The sequence below is a fragment of the Lotus japonicus genome, chromosome 3, assembly GCF_012489685.1.
Source record: "Lotus japonicus ecotype B-129 chromosome 3, LjGifu_v1.2".
Classification (NCBI taxonomy): domain Eukaryota; kingdom Viridiplantae; phylum Streptophyta; class Magnoliopsida; order Fabales; family Fabaceae; genus Lotus; species Lotus japonicus.
The window spans coordinates 86013828-86035850 of record NC_080043.1 but is presented as its reverse complement, the minus strand read 5'-3'; the positions used below and the strand labels follow the sequence as shown (position 1 = coordinate 86035850).

Sequence of the window (22023 nt, the reverse complement as noted above, 5' to 3'; positions counted from 1 at the left end):
TGTTTGAATATGTTCCACTCAATTCGAATCTAGTCCTTTTCCGATTATTAACTCTAGTTGATAACTTATTTTGAATCCGCTAGTGGTGTCAAGTCTGTAGTGTTTGCTTTAATAATTTGTCAGTGGTGTCAAGTCTGTAGTGTTTGCTTTAATAATTTGTCAGTGGTGTCAAGTCTGTAGTGTTTGGCTTTAATGTATGGGTTATTGTGTTTGAATATGTTCCACTCAATTCGAATCTAGTCCTTTTCCGATTATTAACTCTAGTTGATAACTTATTTCGAATTCGCCAGTGTCCACCATTCAATGTACTTATATATATGGATTCATAGATCTATTGATGTACCAATATCCCAAATCTCTTCCAATCTACTTCGAATTTCACAACAAATGGATCCTTTTGAAAATCCTTGTGAAAATCCTTTTGATATGGCAACATACCTTCAAAATTCTGAACTTGAAGAAGCTTATATACTCAACCGATTTAGAGAGCGTCGAAACAAAATATTGGAAGATAGTGCACCTCGTAGTAGAAAATATGTCAGTAGAGATCATGCAGCGGCAAACCAAAGGCTAATTGACGGCTACTTTGCCAATGAGCCTACATATGACGATGCAATGTTTCGTCGTCGGTACCGGATGCAAAAACATGTTTTCCTTCGAATCGTTGCGGACCTTTCAAGTAGTGATAACTACTTCACCCAGCGAGTTGATGCAGTCAATAAAGAAGGTATATCACCCTTAGCAAAATGTACCACAACAATGCAAATGTTAGCATATGGTGTGGCAGCAGATGCAGTCGATGAGTACATCAAAATAGGAGGTACTACAACACTGGAGTGTTTACGTAGATTCTGTAAAGGAATCATACGATTGTATGAGCAAGAGTATCTTAGAGCACCAGCCGAAGATGACCTGCAAAAAATACTACATGTTAGTGAAATGCGGGGGTTCCCAAGCATGATCGGGAGTATTGACTGCATGCACTGGGAGTGGAAAATTGTCCTAAAGCATGGGAAGGTCAATTTAGTAGAGGGGATAAAGGAACCACAACAGTTATTCTTGAAGCAGTTGCATCTCATGATCTATGAATCTGGCATGCCTTTTTTGGAAGTCCGGGAACGTTGAACGACATAAACGTTCTAGATCGGTCACCAGTGTTTGATGACGTGGAACAGGGAAAGGCTCCAACTGTGAATTTCTTTGTGAATCAACGTCCCTATAATATGGCATACTATCTAGCTGATGGTATCTACCCTTCTTATCCAACTTTCGTCAAATCGATTAGACTTCCTCAAAGTGAACCCGATAAGTTGTTTGCACAAGTTCAAGAGGGATGTCGGAAGGACATCGAACATGCATTTGGAGTGCTTCAAGCTCGTTTTAAAATCATCCGTGAACCAGCTCGTTTGTGGGACATAGCTGATTTGGGTATCATTATGAGGTCATGCATCATATTACATAATATGATTGTTGAGGATTAACGAGATTCATATGCTCAACGTTGGACCGATTTTGAACAATCTGGGGAAGGTGGATCTAGTACACCGCAACCATACTCGACCGAGGTGTTACCCGCTTTTGCAAATCATGTGCGTGCTAGATCCGAGTTGCGTGATTCGAATGTTTATCACGAACTGCAAGCAGATCTAGTGAAGCACATATGGACAAAGTTTGCAAATGTTTCGTGATTGAAGATGATTTGTATCGTACTAATTACGTTATTTGTGTGTTGTGTGCTTAGTTTGTTGTCTTGCATTTTAAGTTAAGAAAATAAAATAAATTATTGTGTGCTTAGTTTGTTGTCTTCCATTTATAAGTTAAGGAAATAAAATAAATTATTGTCTATATTTAAAAAAAAAATTAAATTGTTAAGTGTTTATTGTTTAATTTAATTTAAAACAATAATTGTAATTTTATGTAAATAATAAAAACAAAAATATAAAATTAAATAAAAATATGAAATAAAAAAGTTGTGGGGTAGGGTGAGTGGTGGGGTAGGGTGTTGAATGAAAATCATTGGAGTGGGTAATTGTTGAGAGAGTGTTGAATTGGATAGAGAAGATGATGTGGAGTGTTGGCAAGAAAAAAAGTGGTGTTGAGAGTGTGTAATTTAAACAAACCATTGTAAATGGTCTTATATATGAAAAGACAATTCTCAACTCTTAAGCTAGCTTTTGAATTAAGTTAGTCTCCCAAATTCTTATATGGTACCAAAGCATATTCTAAGATCCGTTAAGTGGAAACCACATGTGCATAAGGCACTCGTAGATATGATGTTCATTCTTGCATATCTCCTACTCCATATGTCATACCCTGGACGCGAGAGGTGCATTGAGAAGTCTCACGTTGACTAAGATAGTCATTTTATACGGAAGATAATCATCAACTTTTAAACTAGTTTTTAAGTTGAGTTATGTCTTCCAAATTTTAATTGAGACTACCAAATTATCATGGTCCTAATATGTTAGGAGAATGAAAAGCTCCGGTAGGTGGCCTTTTGCTCTAATGTATTTGCGGATGCCCTAACCCTGTAAGATTAATTCTGCTGTAATTGAGACTTCACGTCTCTTGTTTTTTTTTTTTTTTGAAATTCACGTCTCTTGTTTAAATTGAAATTCTGTTTGTTTGGAGAAAAAAAAAAAGTACAGGAATTTTAGAAATTACACATTATAATATTTTCTCATAAATGATTGAGCCTTTTCATCATAGAACCAAACACCACATAGAACAACAGTCAATTAGCTGGATCAATTAACCAAACCCAAGTATTTTGGCTAGCCATGACCCAATTAGCTAGACATAGTCCAATATTTTTTTCTTGACGCTAACAAAAGTGTAAAAGAAATTATCATTAGTATTTATGCTCTTTTGAGTGTTGACGAAGAGTTTTCCTTCAAGACATTTATTTGAGGAATATTCATCAATGATCCGTCAAAGTAACAGTAGAAGTACAATGTGCTAGCTAACAAGTATTGAGAAACCATGTAATTAATAAACTTGGTTTCCAATTTTTTGATTATCATGGAAACAAGATATACATTATCCATTAAGCAGCAGGAACGCAAATTAATACATCGGTCAATTTGTCCACCAACACATCAATCAACATGGCTAATAACACAACACATCCCTTTCATTTTCCACTGTTTTTTTGCAACTTCCAGCAGAGTGACAAATAATCTCTCTCTCTCTCTCTTCATACATATCCATTTCACCTTCGAAAAATTTCATTATTTAAATCACAAAAAATTCACGAACACACACACCTGAATTTTCAAAAACCATTCTAGATCCAAAAAAAGGCCATCCACAAAACCAAAATGTATAATATATAATAGATGCAGACCAACACTGCAAGTAGCATAGGCGCAAACAAAAAAACATATAAAACAATTTCTCTTTTGATACTAGACCTAAGTTGTGGTTGTGAGAAATCCAAGCTACCTCTTCATCACACATACTCTCTCCTTCCAAAAAAAGCCATTTTCATATTCCATTAATTGCAGTTCTCTCTCATTCCCTGCACAAGCATATTCATCTTCCAAAAAAAGTAAACCGAATTTGTTGCATATAGTTGAAATTCCCCATCTTCTTTTAGCATTCCCCACCTTTTTTACTACACTTTCATGCACTGTTAGGTCAATAGCTTGCGTGTTGGGATTTGTGTTGAACTCTTCAGAATCAATTCTGTCACACAGACTCACCACTTTACTCAGAATTGATTTTGCCTTCAACGTGAAAATCCAACTAGTTTCCTCACATGTTATTGTAATTGTCTCATCTTAAGAGACATGTTGTAAAGACTTTGTCATCTCAACCTAATATTCCTACAAAATTTAGTGATTTCATAGGCAAATTCAGGTTGCTTTAAATAGAGTGAGGAATTTAAGAACTAGAATTCATGCTCACTGTGTCGCCTTTGAAGAGCACAATGGAGATCATGGAGAATTTTTCAATCGGAGAAGGTCATCATCATGTTGACTTTGCTGACCTTTCAGATGGGAACTTGTTGGAATGCATTGACTTCGACGACCTCTTCGCCGGCATCGATGTCTTACCGGATCTGGAGGTGAACATGGAAATGCTTGCTGAGTTCTCAGTCAGCAGTGGCAGCGATATTGAGTTATCGGTTTCGGGTGCAAATAGCAAATCTGATTGTGATAGGAATGATTGTTTAGTTACTGAGAAGGAAAAACAAGATGAAGAATATAAAGGGGCTTCTTCAGATTCTTCTGGTAGCAATTCAGGGTCTGAGGAGATAGTGAGCAAAAGAGACCAATCAGCCGAGGCGAATCCATCTCCTAAGGAAGGTGACAAAGGAAGAAAATCATCATCATCAGCTCAATCAAAGAATCCTCAAGGGAAGAGAAAGGTGAAAGTAAGTAGCTATAATTATTACTATTGGTATTTGCTAGCTAGCCTTCTTATTTTGCTCGCGCATATGTTTAGATCTTTTTCTTTTCCTTATAATCAATTCTGAAATTCAGAAGTTGCTATCTACTGATAAAAGGCTTTACTTAGAATTTATTATGACTCTGGAATCCACTGGAGAAGAAATTCCAAACATATATTCAGCGAGTTTAGTAGCTGTCGCTGCATTCTTAATTAGGTTTTAGACAAGTTTATGTATTTCTGTAAGGTTCTGTCTCTATCTCTATTATGAGTGTTGCCAGATTGAAAGTGCATGTGAAAAGAACTCACGGGGTATTGTAAGTTTTTGAAAGAGAGAGATGCACCAGGCAAAAAAGTGTGTGAGAATTGACACCTGATTCATTATTTTGCCGGATTTTGATTTGTAGTAACTAACAGCTTTGTGTTTTCTTGGGTTGTGTGAAGGTGGATTGGACACCAGAATTGCACAGGCGATTCGTGCAAGCAGTGGAACAGCTTGGAGTAGATAAGGCTGTGCCTTCAAGGATTTTGGAGATTATGGGAATTGACTGCCTCACTCGCCATAACATTGCTAGCCACCTTCAAGTATATATCCTTCAACTTCTTCTTCCTCCCCTTCTATATTGATTTTCAATTCTCTTCTACCAATTTCAAGCAACAAGACTCAAAATGAGTACTTTCCTTTTTATTTTTGTAGCTAGAATTGCTTTAGCTATTGAATAGCTTGTTGCTTAATTTGCTTTAAGATAGAAATTTGCATGTAACGCCAAAAAAATATGAACTCTAAATAATGCTTGGACGTGTTTAGGACTAAGAGTAGCCTCAACTCAAATTTGCAATATATACTTACAACATGTTTGTTTTGATTCACTCATAATCTTATCATAATTATTTTTTCCTTCATATACAGAAGTTGCTCCTGTAACAGAATTAATTCTCTTTCATAAAAATCAATTCTAAAATGCAGAAGTTATTTATAGAAGTCTATTTCTAGAATTGATTTCATTTTCAAAGTCAATTGTAGAAGATTTTCAAACATGCTATAATTTAGCAATTTCCGCGAAAATCATTTTCCTCAAATTAAAAAACCATCAAAGTTTTCAAACACTCACTTAATCTAAGTCTTAAAAAGAGTAAAATGTTTTGATGCATTAACATATCTCATTTTCTTTTACGATTATGTGTAGCGTGAACATAAGAGTTGAGTGAGATAAAGAGTGAAGAGACACTCATACTATCTCTTTTTTCTTTTTCAACTATATCACTCATCGTATTACTTATTTCTCTCTTTTATATCACTATCTCTGACTATGTGTGGATTGATTTAGGTTCTTAACATGTTTTTTTTTCCAGTTTTAAACTATATAGTTGCATGTGGATGCAGAAATATCGATCGCATAGGAAGCATTTACTAGCGCGTGACGCTGAAGCAGCAAGATGGAGTCAACGGAGGCAAGTGTTTGGTGGTGGAGGAGGAGCAGGGAAGAGAGATATAAACCCTTGGGTTGCACCCACCATGGGTTTCCCTCCCAATCACATGACACCACCACCAATGCACCATTTTAGACCTTTACATGTTTGGGGCCATCATATGGACCACCACTCCTTCATGCACATGTGGCCTAAACATCCACCGCCACCATATGCACCACCACCACCAGCATGGCACCAAAGGGTTAGTTCTCTTCTCTTTCAAGCACATACATAATTTGAGCGCTATCTAGCTCAATTGCTTGCAAACCCTTGATTCATTGTATTTGGACACCAAATGCAATAGCTAATTCTCAGGACTTAAAAACTTTCTCAAAACAACCAATACCATATAGTTTATGCTTTGTAATTTGTTTGTCTAAATAGAGTTATTATTGTTGATTGATACAGGCTCCAAACGCACCAACACCAGGAACTCCGTGTTTTCCACAACCTCTGACAACAACGGTGACTATTCGCCCCACTTTTTGGAATCATTCATGTTGTCTTCTCCTTCCAAACTTAGATCCTTTTCTGAACAATTTAATTAATTTAATTACCGTATAGAATTATTTCATATTTACTCACAAAATTCATATATAGTTTTGGTATTTCACTGCTCACTATATAGAGGAAATAATTCAAATAAACATGCAGAGATTTGGAGCTCCAACTGTTCCGGGCATTCCACCACCACCACCACCTCGCGCCATTGGCGTCCTCGCCGGGCAAACACCTCCTCCACCACCCCTCTTCGACTTTCATCCGGTAATTTTTTCTTCATATTAGATCCTTAATTATTTTAAATTCTCATCACAAATTTTAGTCCTTTCTCATTTTCATACTTTTTTTAGTATTTCATTTTTATTTACGAGAAAAAATCATATAATTTTTGTGGATCTTTTACCCTTCTTTTATCTATAAAAGTGGGTGTTTTTAAAAAAAAGGTGTAAAAAATATTTTTTCCTAAAGTAAATATATACAAATAAACAAGACTTGTAACTCATAACTAAACCTAAGATTTATTGTGAACTACGTAACCTTGATATTGATAGTTAACGCACTTTGCCTCTTTGGCAAGTCAAATCATTTACTTGGAGACACAAGCAAAAATGTTTCCATGTATGCAAATAAAATTAGGGCAATGTTCTGGTGCCTTGATGAAATTAAAAAGAGGCTTCAGTATCATTTAATCTATTATTTAAAATATTTTAATTAGATTGTAAATTATAAAAAAAATCAAGATAAATGTACAGAATTAATCCTCCATTTTAAACGGGTCGATAAATCACCATAAATTTATGGTTTTGTTAATTTCCTTCCCTCTTTCTTTAACTCCTTTCCCATCATTTTCTTACTTATCTTCACAACGCATCATTGTTCGTCCACGTCTATAAAAACAAAGTTTCGTTTGTTGGATTCACATTGCTCTCACGGGCAGTCTAATTTCATCATTTGTATCGTTAGCAAAAACAAAAGAAAATGCAAAATATACTAGTTATTTGTTTTCTCTAAAATAAATGCTTGAGCATTATCAATATTATTTCATGGTTAATATAATAATTGTTTTGTGTTTGACAGTCAAAGGAAAGCATTGATGCAGCCCTTGGTGATGTTTTATCTAAACCATGGTTGCCACTGCCTCTTGGCCTTAAAGCTCCAGCACTTGATGGTGTCATTGGTGAATTGCAGAGACAAGGAGTTCCCAGACTTCCACCCTCTTGTGCTTGAAATTAAAGCCAATCCCATACGGGGAGATTTTTTTCTCAATGCGCGGTGGGAAGGACACAAAACCCTAATTCGACGAATTTTCAACTCTAGCTCTTCTATTGCACTTGCATGTTAAATGCGTGTGCTTGTTTCTCATCTTTCTTCATTTTGCTTGTTTTAGCAGAAAGAGTGGAAGAAATAACCTGTAAAAACCTTTTTAGTTGCTATATCAAGCACGAATAGCTTCAACTGAAGTCTTTGTTGTAGCCATTTGGTGTAATGTGTACAATTATGAGGCTGTGAGTTTTGTATTGGACGCATGATGATCATATTAGACTAATAAGGTGAGGAATCTCAATAAAGTGCTTTAGTGATCAAACATTTCTTTTGGATTTGTTTAGTGTATGTGTGGGTATTTAGTCATCATATTATGTCACTACAGGAAATGGTTGACTAGCGTAAAAAATTAGCATTAGCCTCGACACAAACATTATAAGTTTAGGCTCGAAGCACTATATATAAATTATAGGAATATTCTCATGTTTTGATGTTGAATGCTTATGAATGTATACAAAAGTATCCAATTAATCCCAATCCCAAACTCGCATCCATGCTCCCAATCAAAACCCTTTTCTTCCCAACGAAAAAAACGTGGAACCCATGAGACCACCCAACACAAAAAATCAAAACATTTTTTATTCGGAAACAAATTAAAATCACACCAGTAATAATGCGATTTGAGCCTTCAAGTGTTGGAGTCATCCAGATTCAATCCATTTTCTTCTCTGGCTTCATCCGTACCACCATCTCTCTCCCTTTCTTATACCAACCCAAAAATCCACAATATTGTAACTTTGCTACGTGATGGATCGATGTAGGCATAGCGGCGATTGATAGCAGAATGAAGGGATGGTTGCAGTGGCAAAATGGGAAGTTGTGTTGGTTAGGAGAAAGCAGCAGGCATCGCGAGTTTCACGGTGAAAAAGAAGGGGAATGAAAAATTAGGGTTACATATGATCTATGTCATTAGACTTAGGAAATTAAAACTAATTAACACAAGAAATAAAAAAGGCTTAAATCTCTGGCTTCATCCGTACCACCATCTCTCTCCCTTTCTTATACCAACCCAAAAATCCACAATATTGTAACTTTGCTACGTGATGGATCGATGTAGGCATAGCGGCGATTGATAGCAGAATGAAGGGATGGTTGCAGTGGCAAAATGGGAAGTTGTGTTGGTTAGGAGAAAGCAGCAGGCATCGCGAGTTTCACGGTGAAAAAGAAGGGGAATGAAAAATTAGGGTTACATATGATCTATGTCATTAGACTTAGGAAATTAAAACTAATTAACACAAGAAATAAAAAAGGCTTAAATGACTTTTTCATCCCTGCAAATATTGTGTTCTCAATTTTGATCCTTATAATTTCTTTTGTTGGTTTCTCATCCCTTGAATTTCAGACGTTTTGTTTTTCGTCATTAACGTTAACTTTTCCACCCATTGTGAACGGAAGTCAAAGTCAATAGGTTACGTTGCTTTTTTCAATTTTTGTTATTACATGCGGCAGTACACATGAAATTACTAGTGGACCGCACCACCTCACTCTTTTCTCCATGAAATCATGTGACCTTTTTAGAAAAATCACATGACATTTTAATATTAAATGTTGACCGAAAATAATTTAGAAGAAAAATCAAATGTAGAAAAAATCACTTACCAATATATTTTTCGTGATGGGAGCAGGATATTTTAATGTTGTTAAATGATTTTTCTATGTTTGATTTTCTTCTGAATTAGTTTTTGTCAACATTTACCATTATTAATATATCATGCTCCTTGGGCTTAGCACTCCTTGTAACAAAAAAAAATCATGCTCCCATCATGAGAAGGTTTTTTGTTCAAATAGTTGTGAATTTCAGGAACGAATAAAAAACCCATATTTGTGAACCTTAAGCCGTTGGCCCAATAAATTTTGTCATGGAACCTACCCAGGAAACTTGGGCCTTCAGTGCCGTACTATCGCTGTCCAAAAATAAATATTTGTAGGAAAAAAAATTGTGCTGCAACATGCGATTAGGTTTGACAATGGGACCCGTGGATGCGAGTTTGACCATTTCCACTCCCAAACCCAAATTTAATATGGGTGCAAAAGTTAAACCCAAACCCCTGGGTTTCGGGTTACCTGAACCCAAACCCAAAACCCAATGTGAGCACCGAACCGGTAAAAAACCCAAAAAATCGATCCGGAAGCAACATGTACATAAGAGAACAACATGAACATAAGTTGATTAAACATCATCATCATTCCAATACAAACGAAAAAAATATAGTTCATGAACATAAGCCTACTTAGTAACTCTAAAGAAAACCCTACTTAGTAACTTTAATAATATATATAAGGGCTGGTAATTACATACATAAGGCTTCGGGTTTGAGTTCGGGTTTAATCAATCTCACACCCAAACCCAAACATGTTTTAAAATTTGGGTGAAACCCAAACACAAAGAAATCGGGTTTCGCCCGAAATTTCGGATCGGGTTCATATCGGGACTCGCGGGTTTGGGTTTCCTTGCCATCTCTACCTACAATGCTACAATCACAAAATTAAAAAAAATGGTGGTTTTTTTATAAATAATCTCAAGTTTTAAACATCACAAAAATGAACCCAAATATATTTGTGTACACCAGTTTTGATACATTGGAAAGATAAATTGCACCCACCAATAATCGATCCATGGACCTCCCCCTACCCAATTCATATGTCCCCCAGCTCCTACCCCTTGAGTTATCTTACGAGACACATCGCACCATAGTTACATGTATTATTTATTTCGTATTTCAAAAAAAATGTATTATTTATTTCTCTTCTATTTTTTTTTTGGAGCTGAAACACCCTAATTGAATGTCTAAGAAACATTTTTTTTATAAGTTCTCCTAATGTTTTGGATCATATGTCAAATTTGAAGTCAAAGTCTTGACCCACCCATCCCAAAAGGCAAAAGGCATGTTCCTTCAGTAGTTGTAAAATCTAAACACTCTCCTACTGCCTTTGTTTTTCAATTGTTTTCCCGCTTATCACGCCACAATGTCTAAAGTGAAAAACTGTTGTTCCTTCAACATCACTCCAAAACTAATTGAATATCAAAAGTGCAAACCTGCCTTTAACTAATCATGCCACTCATTCAGCTAACTTAATTTCTTGTTCTTTTAAAGGCATAGACAACTCTCTCTGTACTGTTACTTTTTTAATTGATGAGCTAGGAGCATCATGGGCAATGAAATTGATTATTTTTTACGGAAAAATGTCTTAGCCCACAGTGCATTTTCAGATTTTCTACATGACAGCATGTAGATGTTTTTCAGCATTGACTTATTGAATATTTGGATACAAGGTTGATAACTATAGTGAAGTTAAAATTACGGTAGACAACATAAAAATTAAAAAAAAACTATTTATATTTATCGTAATTTTGACTTATGGTGAATTTTATTTATGTCATGGTGAAACATGCACTAAGTTGGTGTAAGTGTAACTAAGTTTACTTGATTGGGTTGCTTGTGGCACATTTTGCTTCTGATTTCTGTATTTGTACTTGGACTATATTTTGATTATGGTTTGCAGCTCCCAAAACCCAAATTTGAGATGCCTAAATTGGGTTCCCACACAAATGTATTTACTATTTACAGTGAAATCACATTGTTTTATAGTTGAACTAGGTAACCAAACTCTGGATCACAAAAGTAAACAGGGCCTTAGTGCTTTGCATGATGTATCTAGCGAGACCATCATAATAATTAGACATGTCTAAACAACTACTGTTAACTTGTAAAACTAATTCAAACTTCAGGAAAATAAGAGTCAGAAATGTGCAGAGACCTACAATATTGGTTCTGAAGCTTCCAGTTTTCACACTCCCACTTACAATTGTCTATATTTGCACATTTTCATCATTGTTGTCTAACCAACTATGAAAACAAAGGATTGAGGGTAGGCCCGCCAATTAATTTGGGAATTCAGATACCAAAGGAGCCCTCACCTAAGCACTTAAAAAAGAAAAGGAAAAAAAAATGTCCCTCTTTTTGACTATATTGTGCTTTCTCTACACTACCTATCTTTGTGCCTCCCAAGCTTGAGATCCCAATTCCGCTCATACATATAGTCAATATTTGGGTATACGGTAAAGTTAAAATCACGGTACACATAAGCTTTTGCAACGGATCAAAATGATTTTAGACTCATTGTAATTTTTCACCATGTATCCAAATAAACACGTAAAGATGTAAGAACTAAGAAGAGAAGTGAATGATATGATGTGTGGTGTGGTAGAAAAAGAAGAGAGTGACAAGAAGAGAAAATAAGTGAAAATATGAAAGAAAAAGTGAGAGTGAATGTATCAAATCCATATGTCAAAGCTTGCACATGTAGCATTTGCTGAAGGTTGGTCATAATCCTACCCCACTCTCATTCATCCTTCCACAATCCCCGCATAATTAGCCGGCCTTTGATATAATACAAAACAGGGTTAGTGTCTCCCTATAAAATGAACCTAACAATATGATTCTTCTCACAGTCATCTCTCATTGTCTGTCCACACCACACACTATGGCATCTTTTGGAAACCACCTCTCTTTCTTCTTGCTCTTGGTGCTTTTTCTCTCCCCCCAAATTCAAGCCAGAGAGGGCAAATTCTTCAGCTTCTTCACCCATTTCAGAACCAACAATGTCAAAGATGCTCAACTTTTGCTAGCCAAAGCTGAATCTCCAGCACAAGCACCAGGACCAGCATCAGCATTAGCACCAGCACCGGCACCATCAGCACAAGCAATTGGATCAACAATACCATCTGGGCCGGCCCCGGAACCTGAATTTCTTGACATGGGAGAGGGTTATGGCCTATATGGCACAGATTCTTCTAGTTCTGCTCAATATTCTCCCACCAAGGAAACTTCCACCACTACAAACTTTGAAAATGAGCTTCTCAATGAGGACTTCAAAGACCAGAGCTACAAAACAGGATATCCCCAGACCAATTTCCGCAGCAACTACAACAATGAAGTGTACACAAAAAACTACAACACTGAAGGGTACAGGAGCAATGACAACAATGGCAAGGAACTTTACTACAACAACAATAACAACAATTATGGCAATAATAATGGCTATGAGAGGAAGAGGGAAGGAATGAGTGACACAAGGTTCATGGAGAATGGCAAGTACCATTACAATGTAGATACTGAAAATGAGAGCTATAACCTTAATGGATATGACGAATCAGGGAGAGGAAGGACTGAAAATGAAGGTTATGATGAAAAAATGCAGAATCCTAATGAGTTTGACACCATGGAGGAGTATGAGAAGCAGCAAGAAGCTCAAGGGTACACACCATGAGTGTTTTTCTTTTCTTTTTTGTTTTAAACCATTAGAGTGAGAGTTTGAGTGAAACAATGCACACACAGTGAAAGGAAAATACTAAGTTATGAGATAATTGTGATGCTTTTATTCTATAGTTTTATCTGAGATCTTGCACAGTTTCGGAAAGTATATGTAGTTTTATCATTTGTGCAGTGTGAAGTGAGGTCCTATCCTGCCATTGGTATTTTTACAATTGGAAACTATATAACATTTTGTGATCATGTTGCTATTAGAAGGCACAAGCCTTATTATATTATGACATCAAATTTCTGCTTTTGATCTTTTCTTGTTAGACATTATGTGTGGAATTATTTGTAATAATCATGAATACTTATAAGTTACATTTGCACAAAGGCATAGCGATATGGAATTGCAGTCTATATCTTTATTGTGATCAATACCATTGTTAGATCTATCATACCATGAAAGCTTAAGCATTTCTCAAACTTTTCTACTTTCTTAATTGGTTAGCGATTACAAGAAGCACATTGACTTCAACTTGAATGATTTACAAAACATAGAAACCACGAAGAATAATAGGTGCCAACGAAGTCTGGGGGTGAAACATTTATAATTCGTGTGGATTGAGTTGATTTGAGAATTTGATCATCTACAAAATTGTCTTTTTAATTTGTGGTTTCAAGCAATGACAATGAAATGTACTCTGGGAAGTTTAACAGGTCACGTATAAATTAGACCAAAGTATTTTGCAGGGTTTTAGACCAAGATTGTTTTTCTATAGCTGCTTGATACTTCTATACAAATAAGCAAAATGATCGGTGAACATACAATTTTTATCATACATTTTATAGACATACATATTTTTGGAGTTTTTTAGCCACTGCAAACATTAGCGGCGTTTAAAAACCGCTACTAAGTTGTATGTCCAAAAGATGTTCGTAAAAAACATATGCCACACAATCCGTTCCTAACTTGTATTTGTTGGCCTAACGTTTGTTTGGGATATGAGTTTTGATTCACATTTCTCTACTTCTCTCATTTCTATTTTTCCTTACCGGAGTGTCTACCTCATGACCGTGAGTTTGTATGAGACATTTTCTACCTTTTTAGTACATTATAAAGATAAATTAACATCCGCCAAAGACTAATCCCTAAACCTTCTCCTTCCCAACTCATATGTGACTCGGATCTTATCACTTGACCTAACTATATATTATAATTTCAAAATAAATGATGTATAATCTAATTAATGTTACACTTTTAACACAATGTCCGATATATAAATTACACCCTCTAAGAATTTATCCTGAACCTTCCCCTCTCAATCCAAATGTCCACATGCTCTTATCACTTAAGTTATCATTTGAGAATTTTTTGACACAATGTAACGTGTGAATATCATAATAATTTCTCCTTTGCAAGTTTGGAGTCGACCACCTTCCTTTGTTTATGCATCGTTGTTTCTAGATGCAGTTAGTTAGTCGCTTTCTTTTGTTAATCTTCCTCTTGTAACCAAAAAAAAATTACCAGTTATTTTTATTATTTTAATGTTTTTCCTTACACTTGGAAAGTTTATTATTTTCAAGATAATTAATTATTATTATTTTACGCAAATTAAAATTTTAAATTAACACGTAAACTCCTTGAACGGTGTGAATTGATTGAACCCTAATATACAACCACGAACCACAGGTAAAGCCGCTGATTGACACAGTTCGAAGTTCGAACTCAAACACCATTCACCCCTTCCCAATCTCCGCCTGCCGCCGCCGTTGCTGCCGCCCACCGCCACACCCTCGCTTCTTCTCTCTGATAACTGAAGTGAGTTTCCTTCTCGCCTGTGCTGTAAGGTCGTGCCTTATTTTCTTGCTTTGATTTTAGCTCGAACTCAAACTCACTTGCTCTCTCTCTCTCTCTCTCTCTCTCTCTGTGCTTTTATAGACAATGAAGGTCAAAGTCATATCACGCTCTGTAGATGAGTTCACCCGAGAACGAAGCCAAGACCTTCAGGTGATTCATTCATTCAATGCAAAACGACCCTTTACGATTAACACTCTTCAATCTTCTGAACTCATATAAATTTATAATCTTTTGCTTAAACTAATGCTACCCTTTTGATTTCGTAAAGAGGGTATTCCACAATTTTGATCCCATCCTTCGTCCTCAAGAGAAGGCGGTGGAGTATGTACGTGCTTTAAATGCAGTCAAATTGGACAAGGTTAGGTTGCCATTTGCTTTTGATTTTTTTTTTTTTTTTGCAGTGAATATGATTGATTCAATGGGTTTATTATTTATTTTGCCTGATTTTCTTTTTCAATTTTTGAGGATTTAGATTTTCGCAAGACCGTTTATAGGGGCAATGGATGGGCATATAGACGCGGTTTCATGTATGGCGAAGGACCCTAGTCAGTTGAAACATATATTCTCAGGTTCAATGGATGGAGGTACTTACAATTTCCTTATCTAGTCCTGTTCCTTCAATTTTATGTAGTATAACACCTAGGAGTAATCACTGAAATTTTATCTAGTCCTCTTCGTTAGGTGGGAAGAGTGGGGATTTGTTTTTCCTATGTGGTAGATTTTCAGAATATGGGTGAGTTGTAGGGCTGTGCGTGAATATAACAAATCAATAGAAGGTAGCCTGGTTATGTGATCAGTCACCAGTCCCCTCAGTTGATGATGATCCCTAATGTGAGAAGGACTCTGATTTTCATCGCACACACAGTTTGTGTCCTTCCTTGCTCTAACAACCTTTAAATATAATAAGAAAGATATTTGGTGACAATTTACAAGAGAAAATGAATCCACTCAAACTAATGACAATAAAGAAAAAGAAAGTGCGGAAGAAGTACAAATTACAAAAGCTATTTCCTTCAATATCATATTTTTTTGTGCACAAGAAGCTAAAATAGTTCGGCAAAGAAGGAAAATAAATCATGATCAAGCAAGGAGAGTGTGGAAGTGCATTAGTTAGAGGGGCCAAGAAGTTTACCACATTGTCCTATGACACCGAAAAAATAAGAAATTATACATTCTGTATTGATACCCAAACTCTGTAAAATAGGGTCCCAAAGGTTTGAAAAAATAAGTCAAGTTTTATTCAAACAAATAGAACTAATGATGCATCTCAATTCTTAAACACCAATGGCCAAAGTTACTCCAAACTACTGGGAGCGTTTTCTTACACACAACCCACCATTAAACGGGGTTCATTGTCTTTTAGCTTATAGGATACAACTATATGTAGAATTTACCAGAAACGTGCTATGTTACAAAATGCATCAACCGACACCATATTTAATTGCAATTTGATCGAGATTGAGAGTTTCAGGAAACCTGTGACAGTAAGGGTCAAACCTTAACTACAAGATTTTAAACCTTAGCCAAAAAGATTGTAATTGCCATGGGTATCTATGTTTTTGACTTGCTAATAGTCCAAATGAGGATAATTGGGATATATCTATTTTTATTGGGAAAATTCTATACACTCTTGCCATTATTATTAACTCTTGGATAGATGCATAGTCACTGTTACCTTTTGACTTATCCAATAAAAACCGCCCTTTATCTCGCCCAACTCTGGCTGTTTTTGTTGTTGTTGTGTAACTCTGGAACATTACTCTTAATTGTCTCAATTTTTGAAGCCTGAGCAAATGTTGTCATGCTCGCAGCATAACCGTTGCTGATTTTCTTAATGCATAGTTGTTTAAACTAGAATGGTTTACTTTTGCAAAATTAATTATGCATAGTAACTAGACAATCATAAAATATTCTCAGGTTAAAATCATGGATATTCTTCTGTACCTATCTAAACTTATAATGTTATCGCATTTTCCCTGATTTTCCTTCTTCTATTTAGTAGACAATGTTCCTTCGCCTCACATTATGCTCAATTCATTGTACATAATCTCTTCATGCTGTGCTGGACAAGTGAGTTTTTTATGCATTGAAAACCTGTAACATTTATCTTCATTGCATTTACAGATATTCGACTCTGGGATATAGCTTCAAGGTAATAAATTTGATTCTCTATTTGATATTTTAAATTTTGTTACAATCAGGGACTTGGAATTAAGTATACGGTGTATGATATTCTCTTTGAAATGAAGAATATGTCCATGTAATATAAACATACATACATTTGTGTTGTTTTTAACAATTTGGTTTCTGGAGCTATCTCTTTTTTCTGTCCTTTTTTGTTTGGATTTGTGGACTATCATAATATGTAAAAGCTGAGAAGAAGTTAACATTCTTCTATTCTCGGATATGAATGAACATTAGTTTGCTGGATTATATGACTGAAGGTTTTCTATCATTTTGTGTGTTAAGGATATGTTGACATTCTGAAATGGTAAAAAGCATAGTTTTTAGATATTGTATGATAAAGTTATATAATAATACATGAAATGTGTATATGGGATTATGGATAAGAAAAATATAAGTTATGGCATGTGCATCAGCTTTTTTAATTTAACTTTGGGCAAGGATGGGAGGTTTATCATGATTACAATTTTCGGGAACTATACTATTATGTATCTAATGTTATTGCTTGTTCTATTTGGGGAAAAAGACGGACTGTTTATCAATTTCCCGGTCACCAAGGTGCTGTGCGAGGCCTGACTGTATCTACAGATGGACGTATTCTCGTGTCATGTGGAACTGATTGCACGTAACTATCAAGTTTTGCAGTTTTTCATTCTATCAAATTATTATGTCTAGCCTTCAATGACTATTTCTTTTTTGATCTAAACTGGAATGTTAATGTTCAGTGTCAGACTATGGAATGTTCCTGTTGATACTCTTATGGACTCAGATGACTCAACTAAGAATACTGTTGAGGTGAATATTGGCTTAGAAGTTTTTTTTTGGGGGGGGGGTTAAAATTTTCAGTGTTCATACAAACTCTTAATTTTATAAACATTTTTTTACATTGCAGCCGGCAAGTGTTTATGTTTTGAAGAATGCCTTTTGGTAAGTTTTGGAGTGAATAATCCAGGAAATATTGTCACTTAATATCTTTCTATATTTTTATGTTCTCAGATCACTGACTTACGTTATTTTTTAGGGCTGCTGATCACCAGTGGGAGGGTGAGCTTTTTGCCACAGCTGGTGCTCAAATAGATATATGGAATCACAACAGGTTTTGATATCAATTTCTGATTTGTTTAATTATTTTACTAGAATCACAGACTACTTTTCCAAATTTGTTTCATGCTGGTGTTACATCCCTTCTGCAGGTCTCAGCCAATAAATAGTTTTACATGGGGATCAGATACTACAATTTCTGTTCGGTTTAATCCGGGAGAACCAAATCTCTTGGCAGCCTCAACTAGGTATAAGATGTTTATATCAATGATACAAACTTTTCTTCCCCACAAGTATTTTGATATTTCTTTCCTGGTTACTTGTTAAGATGTTTAAATCATGTTTAAACCTGCTTACATACTAAATTGAGAAGAATTTTGGCTGGCTTAAACTTGTCTCTCATGTGTGAAGTTACCTTCTTGTTTAACATTTTATTTATTTATTTATTTATTTATTCTAGTGGCGGGAGCAGGAGCATAATTCTGTATGATATACGTATGGCTTCTCCAGTGAGGAAAATGATGATGGAGGTAAATATTTCTTATCATTTGCTTAAATCTCAACATATGAATAGTTGATTTTGATGTTTCTAGTTATCAATTTTGTCATTGGACTGTTAGTTGAGGACTTGAGGTCGCTAGTGTTTCCTCTTAATTGCATACACCATTATATCCTCGTTTCATTTTTCAACTATATTTATAGTATTTAGTTAATAACTTATTCTCTATCCTCTTGTCTTATTCCAAATATATTTATGGCTATACTGACCGTTACCTTATTGTTCCAGACAAAAACCAATTCTATATCTTGGAACCCAATGGAACCCTTAAATTTTACGGCTGTAAGTTTTTCTGATGAAGTTTACTAGTGGTTTTGAAGCTATTATTGTTTAAAGTTTTGGTTATGTGTAACAGTGAGATTGTTGAGATGTCTTTTGTAGTTTTATCTTGGAATCAATATTTTAGTTATATTTGTTTACTTATTCACAAGTGTCATTCCCATGCAGGCAAATGAAGATGGAAACTGCTATAGCTATGATGCTAGGAAGTTGGATGAAGCCAAATGTGTTCACAAAGATCACGTTTTTCCAGTGTATAATGAGTTTTCTTTAAATTATATCCTGCTATTTTTGGTAATTCTTGAATGTTTGTACCAACATTTCATATTTTGTTCTATAGGTTGGACATTGACTACTCACCAACTGGCCGAGAGTTTGTCACTGGATCTTATGATAGAACAGTTAGTTCCCTTAAATTTGTTTTTTATCTTTCAACATTTGTTCGTACTGAATTAGAGTCTCATCTATTTACAACTTCTCATTTTGTAGTTGAGACTGTTCCCGTATAATGGTGGTCATAGCAAGGAGATTTATCATACTAAGAGAATGCAAAGGTTCACTCAATTTAGATATTGTCCACTGAGCATTCTGTTGTGTTTGGATAACTGCATGACTTGACAGTGTACACCTTGGTTGTGTAATAGAATTATTTTGCTGTTTGTGCTGACTGCTGAGAGTTTATTGAATGATTTCCATGAGCTTTACGATGTAGGCTGAGGCTGATCTTTAACTTTTCTATGCAGGGTATTCTGTGTCAAGTTCAGCGGTGATGGAAGTTACGTGATTTCTGGCAGTGATGACACTAACCTCAGGCTTTGGAAGGCAAAAGCATCAGAACAACTTGGAGTGGTAAGATGTCTTCCTTACCTCACATTTTCTGATATTTGAGTCAAATACTAGATGTGTTAAGTCATACCCAAAGCCTCATGTGGACAATGTTTTATGTCATTGGCTGGTGAATCTCAATCATGCTATCCCCCCCCCCCTATTTTTATTTGGCTTTGGATATACTCATTTTAGCTCGGAACATGACTGCATTTTGGTAGACATAGAAACTGACTAGTCTAGGGCTTCCTATATTTCTGGCAAAAGGAACCACATTCCTGCTTAAGATCAAAATGGCAAAAGTCATGCTAGGAGCTGAAATGAAGGATCCAAAGACTATTTAGTGTATTTGTTTTTCATTGTTGATTCATTATCTATATATATTATTTAATATCCGGAAAATTGATTGCCATCCATTAATAGTGGATCATCAAAGATAAAACTTCAATTATCATGTATCATTAGATAAGACTTCGATTATCATAATTGAGATGTTTTGGTTGTTTCCTAATTTATTGCCAATTGATTATCCTAAATATATGTACTATGAGAGTCCCTTCATTCCCTGACGATTACTTCTGTGATCATGCTACAGATTCTCCCAAGGGAACAGAAGAAACATGATTATTACGAGGCCATAAAGAAACGCTACAAGCACCTCCCTGATATTAAAAGAATTGATAGGTGATTTGATAAAACAGTCATTTATGGGAACAACCATCATAAGTTTTATGTTTGTCATTATTGGCATGGCTATGCTTATTTATTTTTTGTGTTTTCCACAACAGGCATAGGCACTTGCCAAAACCAGTATACAAAGCTGCTGCTGAGGCACGTATTAGGGCGGATTCTAAGAGAAGAAAAGAACAAAGGAGGAAAGCTCACAGTGCCCCAGGAAGTGTTACAACACAGCCATTACGGAAAAAAAGAATTATCTCTGAAGTTGAGTAATGTTTTCATGAGCTGGCTAGAGTTTTTATGGCTGATTTCAGCAGCATGCGTATGGTGGGGAGTTCAGCTGATTTCTTTGGCAAATGGATATATGGCCACAAATTTATGCCTCGTTAGCTGAATGACGAAGTATGGTGCCATGTACGTAGCAGATTGATGAAATCCATAGGTTTATATAGTTTTGTGATGTTTACTTCTTGATTCAGTGCCAATGCAAAAAAATTTGCTCTATAAATTGATGTTATCATAAAACCCTTTATACGTCATATTGACATTTGTAGTTCGATTTAGCGATTATGACTTAATGTTACATATATTGAGGTTTTATTAGAAGGGACTTTCTAATTCATAGTTTTTGTTTCCTTGCACAATAATTTAGGATATACTACCTACACATCTCATCTCGGGTTCTTCGTTTGTGTTTATTCTGTTGATGGCTGGTAACACACCAGGCTTCTGTATACCTCTTAACTTCATAGGACTTCACCACAGGCTAAGCGAATGGAGATTTCAGTTCTGTTTATGATTCATAGACCACCAACACTATGAACACCTAACTTTTCTTTAAGGAGGAAGAGATGAGTGGAAAATAAAAAAAAAATTTTGGATTTTAAAAAATTACACATGGGATTATTTAGCATTGAGGAGCTTATTGGTCAAAATTGATAATATGTCATTTATTGTCCTTAATTTGATTAAAAAAAATATTTCAAGGACAACATCTAAAGGATTTAAAAGGCAGGACCCAATTTGATTTCTCTTACAAAGTCAAGGACCTCAAACAAATTTACGCGTTATTTCTTTCTATCTCACTTTTTTTATATTACTTCATATTATTATATCCATTACTTTATATATATCCATTGTCTACACCCTTTTTCACACAAAGCAATTTTTTGATTGTTCCTATCATAATTAATAGTGTCACCATTCTCGTTAACGAGGTAAATGGTCGCATTTGTTCTTTATGTCCATGTCCATCTTAACAGTTTTTGGGTCTTTTAGTTAATGAGGATATTTTTTTTTGACAAAAATGTATATTGAATTGTGAATAAATGTGCATTTAAAGTGAGACTCCTTTCCCTGAGATAACCCTACATAAAATAGCGTCTCCCTCCTCCCCTTGGGGGTTTCTCTAGCCTCATTAGGACAATTTTTCTCCTTTTCCATGTGAGGAACATGTTTATGATTTTCTTTATTGTCTTTCATGAGTTTTTTTTTTCAATCTCCTATTCTCCCTGTTTTCATCCTTGCTCCTCTAGTACCACTTCCATCTCTCCTTCCTCCAAGACCTCTTTTCTGATCTCTTAACCTCTCCATCAGACACTGACCTCACTTTATATCTATTAAGTTCTGGTTTGGTGCAATTGAGCTGCTTT

At 35.4% G+C, this 22023-nt stretch overlaps 3 protein-coding genes across 6 annotated transcripts; all 3 read left to right on the top strand.

Annotated features, from left to right (window-relative positions):
* Nucleotides 1-3328: 3328 nt before the first annotated feature.
* Nucleotides 3329-7953, top strand: LOC130746831 (transcription activator GLK1). 3 transcript variants are annotated; one of them, XM_057599572.1, is made up of 6 exons: nt 3345-4372; nt 4837-4977; nt 5777-6067; nt 6274-6330; nt 6520-6630; nt 7444-7953. In XM_057599572.1, the coding sequence occupies exons 1-6, from the start codon at nt 3902-3904 to the stop codon at nt 7591-7593; spliced, it is 1221 nt and encodes a 406-aa protein (XP_057455555.1). In that variant the 5' UTR covers nt 3345-3901; the 3' UTR covers nt 7594-7953. The 3 variants fall into 3 exon arrangements, with proteins under 3 accessions (XP_057455556.1, XP_057455555.1, XP_057455554.1); XM_057599571.1 differs by having other exon boundaries at nt 3347-4378; XM_057599573.1 differs by lacking the exon at nt 7444-7953 and having other exon boundaries at nt 3329-4378; nt 6274-6364.
* A 4175-nt stretch (nt 7954-12128) lies between these two features.
* LOC130746830 (protein E6-like) lies at nt 12129-13205 on the top strand. Its single transcript, XM_057599570.1, has one exon. The coding sequence runs from the start codon at nt 12175-12177 to the stop codon at nt 12958-12960; it is 786 nt and encodes a 261-aa protein (XP_057455553.1). The 5' UTR covers nt 12129-12174; the 3' UTR covers nt 12961-13205.
* A 1402-nt stretch (nt 13206-14607) lies between these two features.
* On the top strand, nt 14608-20993 carry LOC130746828 (uncharacterized). Of its 2 annotated transcripts, none has more exons than XM_057599568.1 (18): nt 14608-14766; nt 14887-14955; nt 15074-15163; nt 15278-15389; nt 16930-16957; nt 17516-17614; nt 17715-17784; nt 17882-17916; nt 18011-18085; nt 18183-18278; nt 18491-18560; nt 18818-18871; nt 19037-19122; nt 19209-19269; nt 19358-19422; nt 19612-19717; nt 20289-20377; nt 20482-20993. In XM_057599568.1, the coding sequence occupies exons 2-18, from the start codon at nt 14890-14892 to the stop codon at nt 20642-20644; spliced, it is 1365 nt and encodes a 454-aa protein (XP_057455551.1). In that variant the 5' UTR covers nt 14608-14766; nt 14887-14889; the 3' UTR covers nt 20645-20993. The 2 variants fall into 2 exon arrangements, with proteins under 2 accessions (XP_057455551.1, XP_057455552.1); XM_057599569.1 differs by having other exon boundaries at nt 14624-14795.
* Nucleotides 20994-22023: the final 1030 nt, after the last annotated feature.

Bases quoted from the DNA above. Each gene is read 5' to 3' on its own strand.
- LOC130746831 (XM_057599571.1), top strand. From the start codon at position 3,902: ATGCTCACTGTGTCGCCTTTGAAGAGCACAATGGAGATCATGGAGAAT. The intron at 6,068-6,273 runs GTTAGTTCTCTT...TGATTGATACAG, and splicing joins CACCAGCATGGCACCAAAGG to GCTCCAAACGCACCAACACC. The intron at 6,331-6,519 runs GTGACTATTCGC...ATAAACATGCAG, and splicing joins CACAACCTCTGACAACAACG to AGATTTGGAGCTCCAACTGT.
- LOC130746828 (XM_057599568.1), top strand. From the start codon at position 14,890: ATGAAGGTCAAAGTCATATCACGCTCTGTAGATGAGTTCACCCGAGAA. The intron at 17,785-17,881 runs GTGAATATTGGC...TTTACATTGCAG, and splicing joins CAACTAAGAATACTGTTGAG to CCGGCAAGTGTTTATGTTTT. The intron at 18,872-19,036 runs GTAAGTTTTTCT...ATTCCCATGCAG, and splicing joins AACCCTTAAATTTTACGGCT to GCAAATGAAGATGGAAACTG.
- LOC130746830 (XM_057599570.1), top strand. From the start codon at position 12,175: ATGGCATCTTTTGGAAACCACCTCTCTTTCTTCTTGCTCTTGGTGCTT.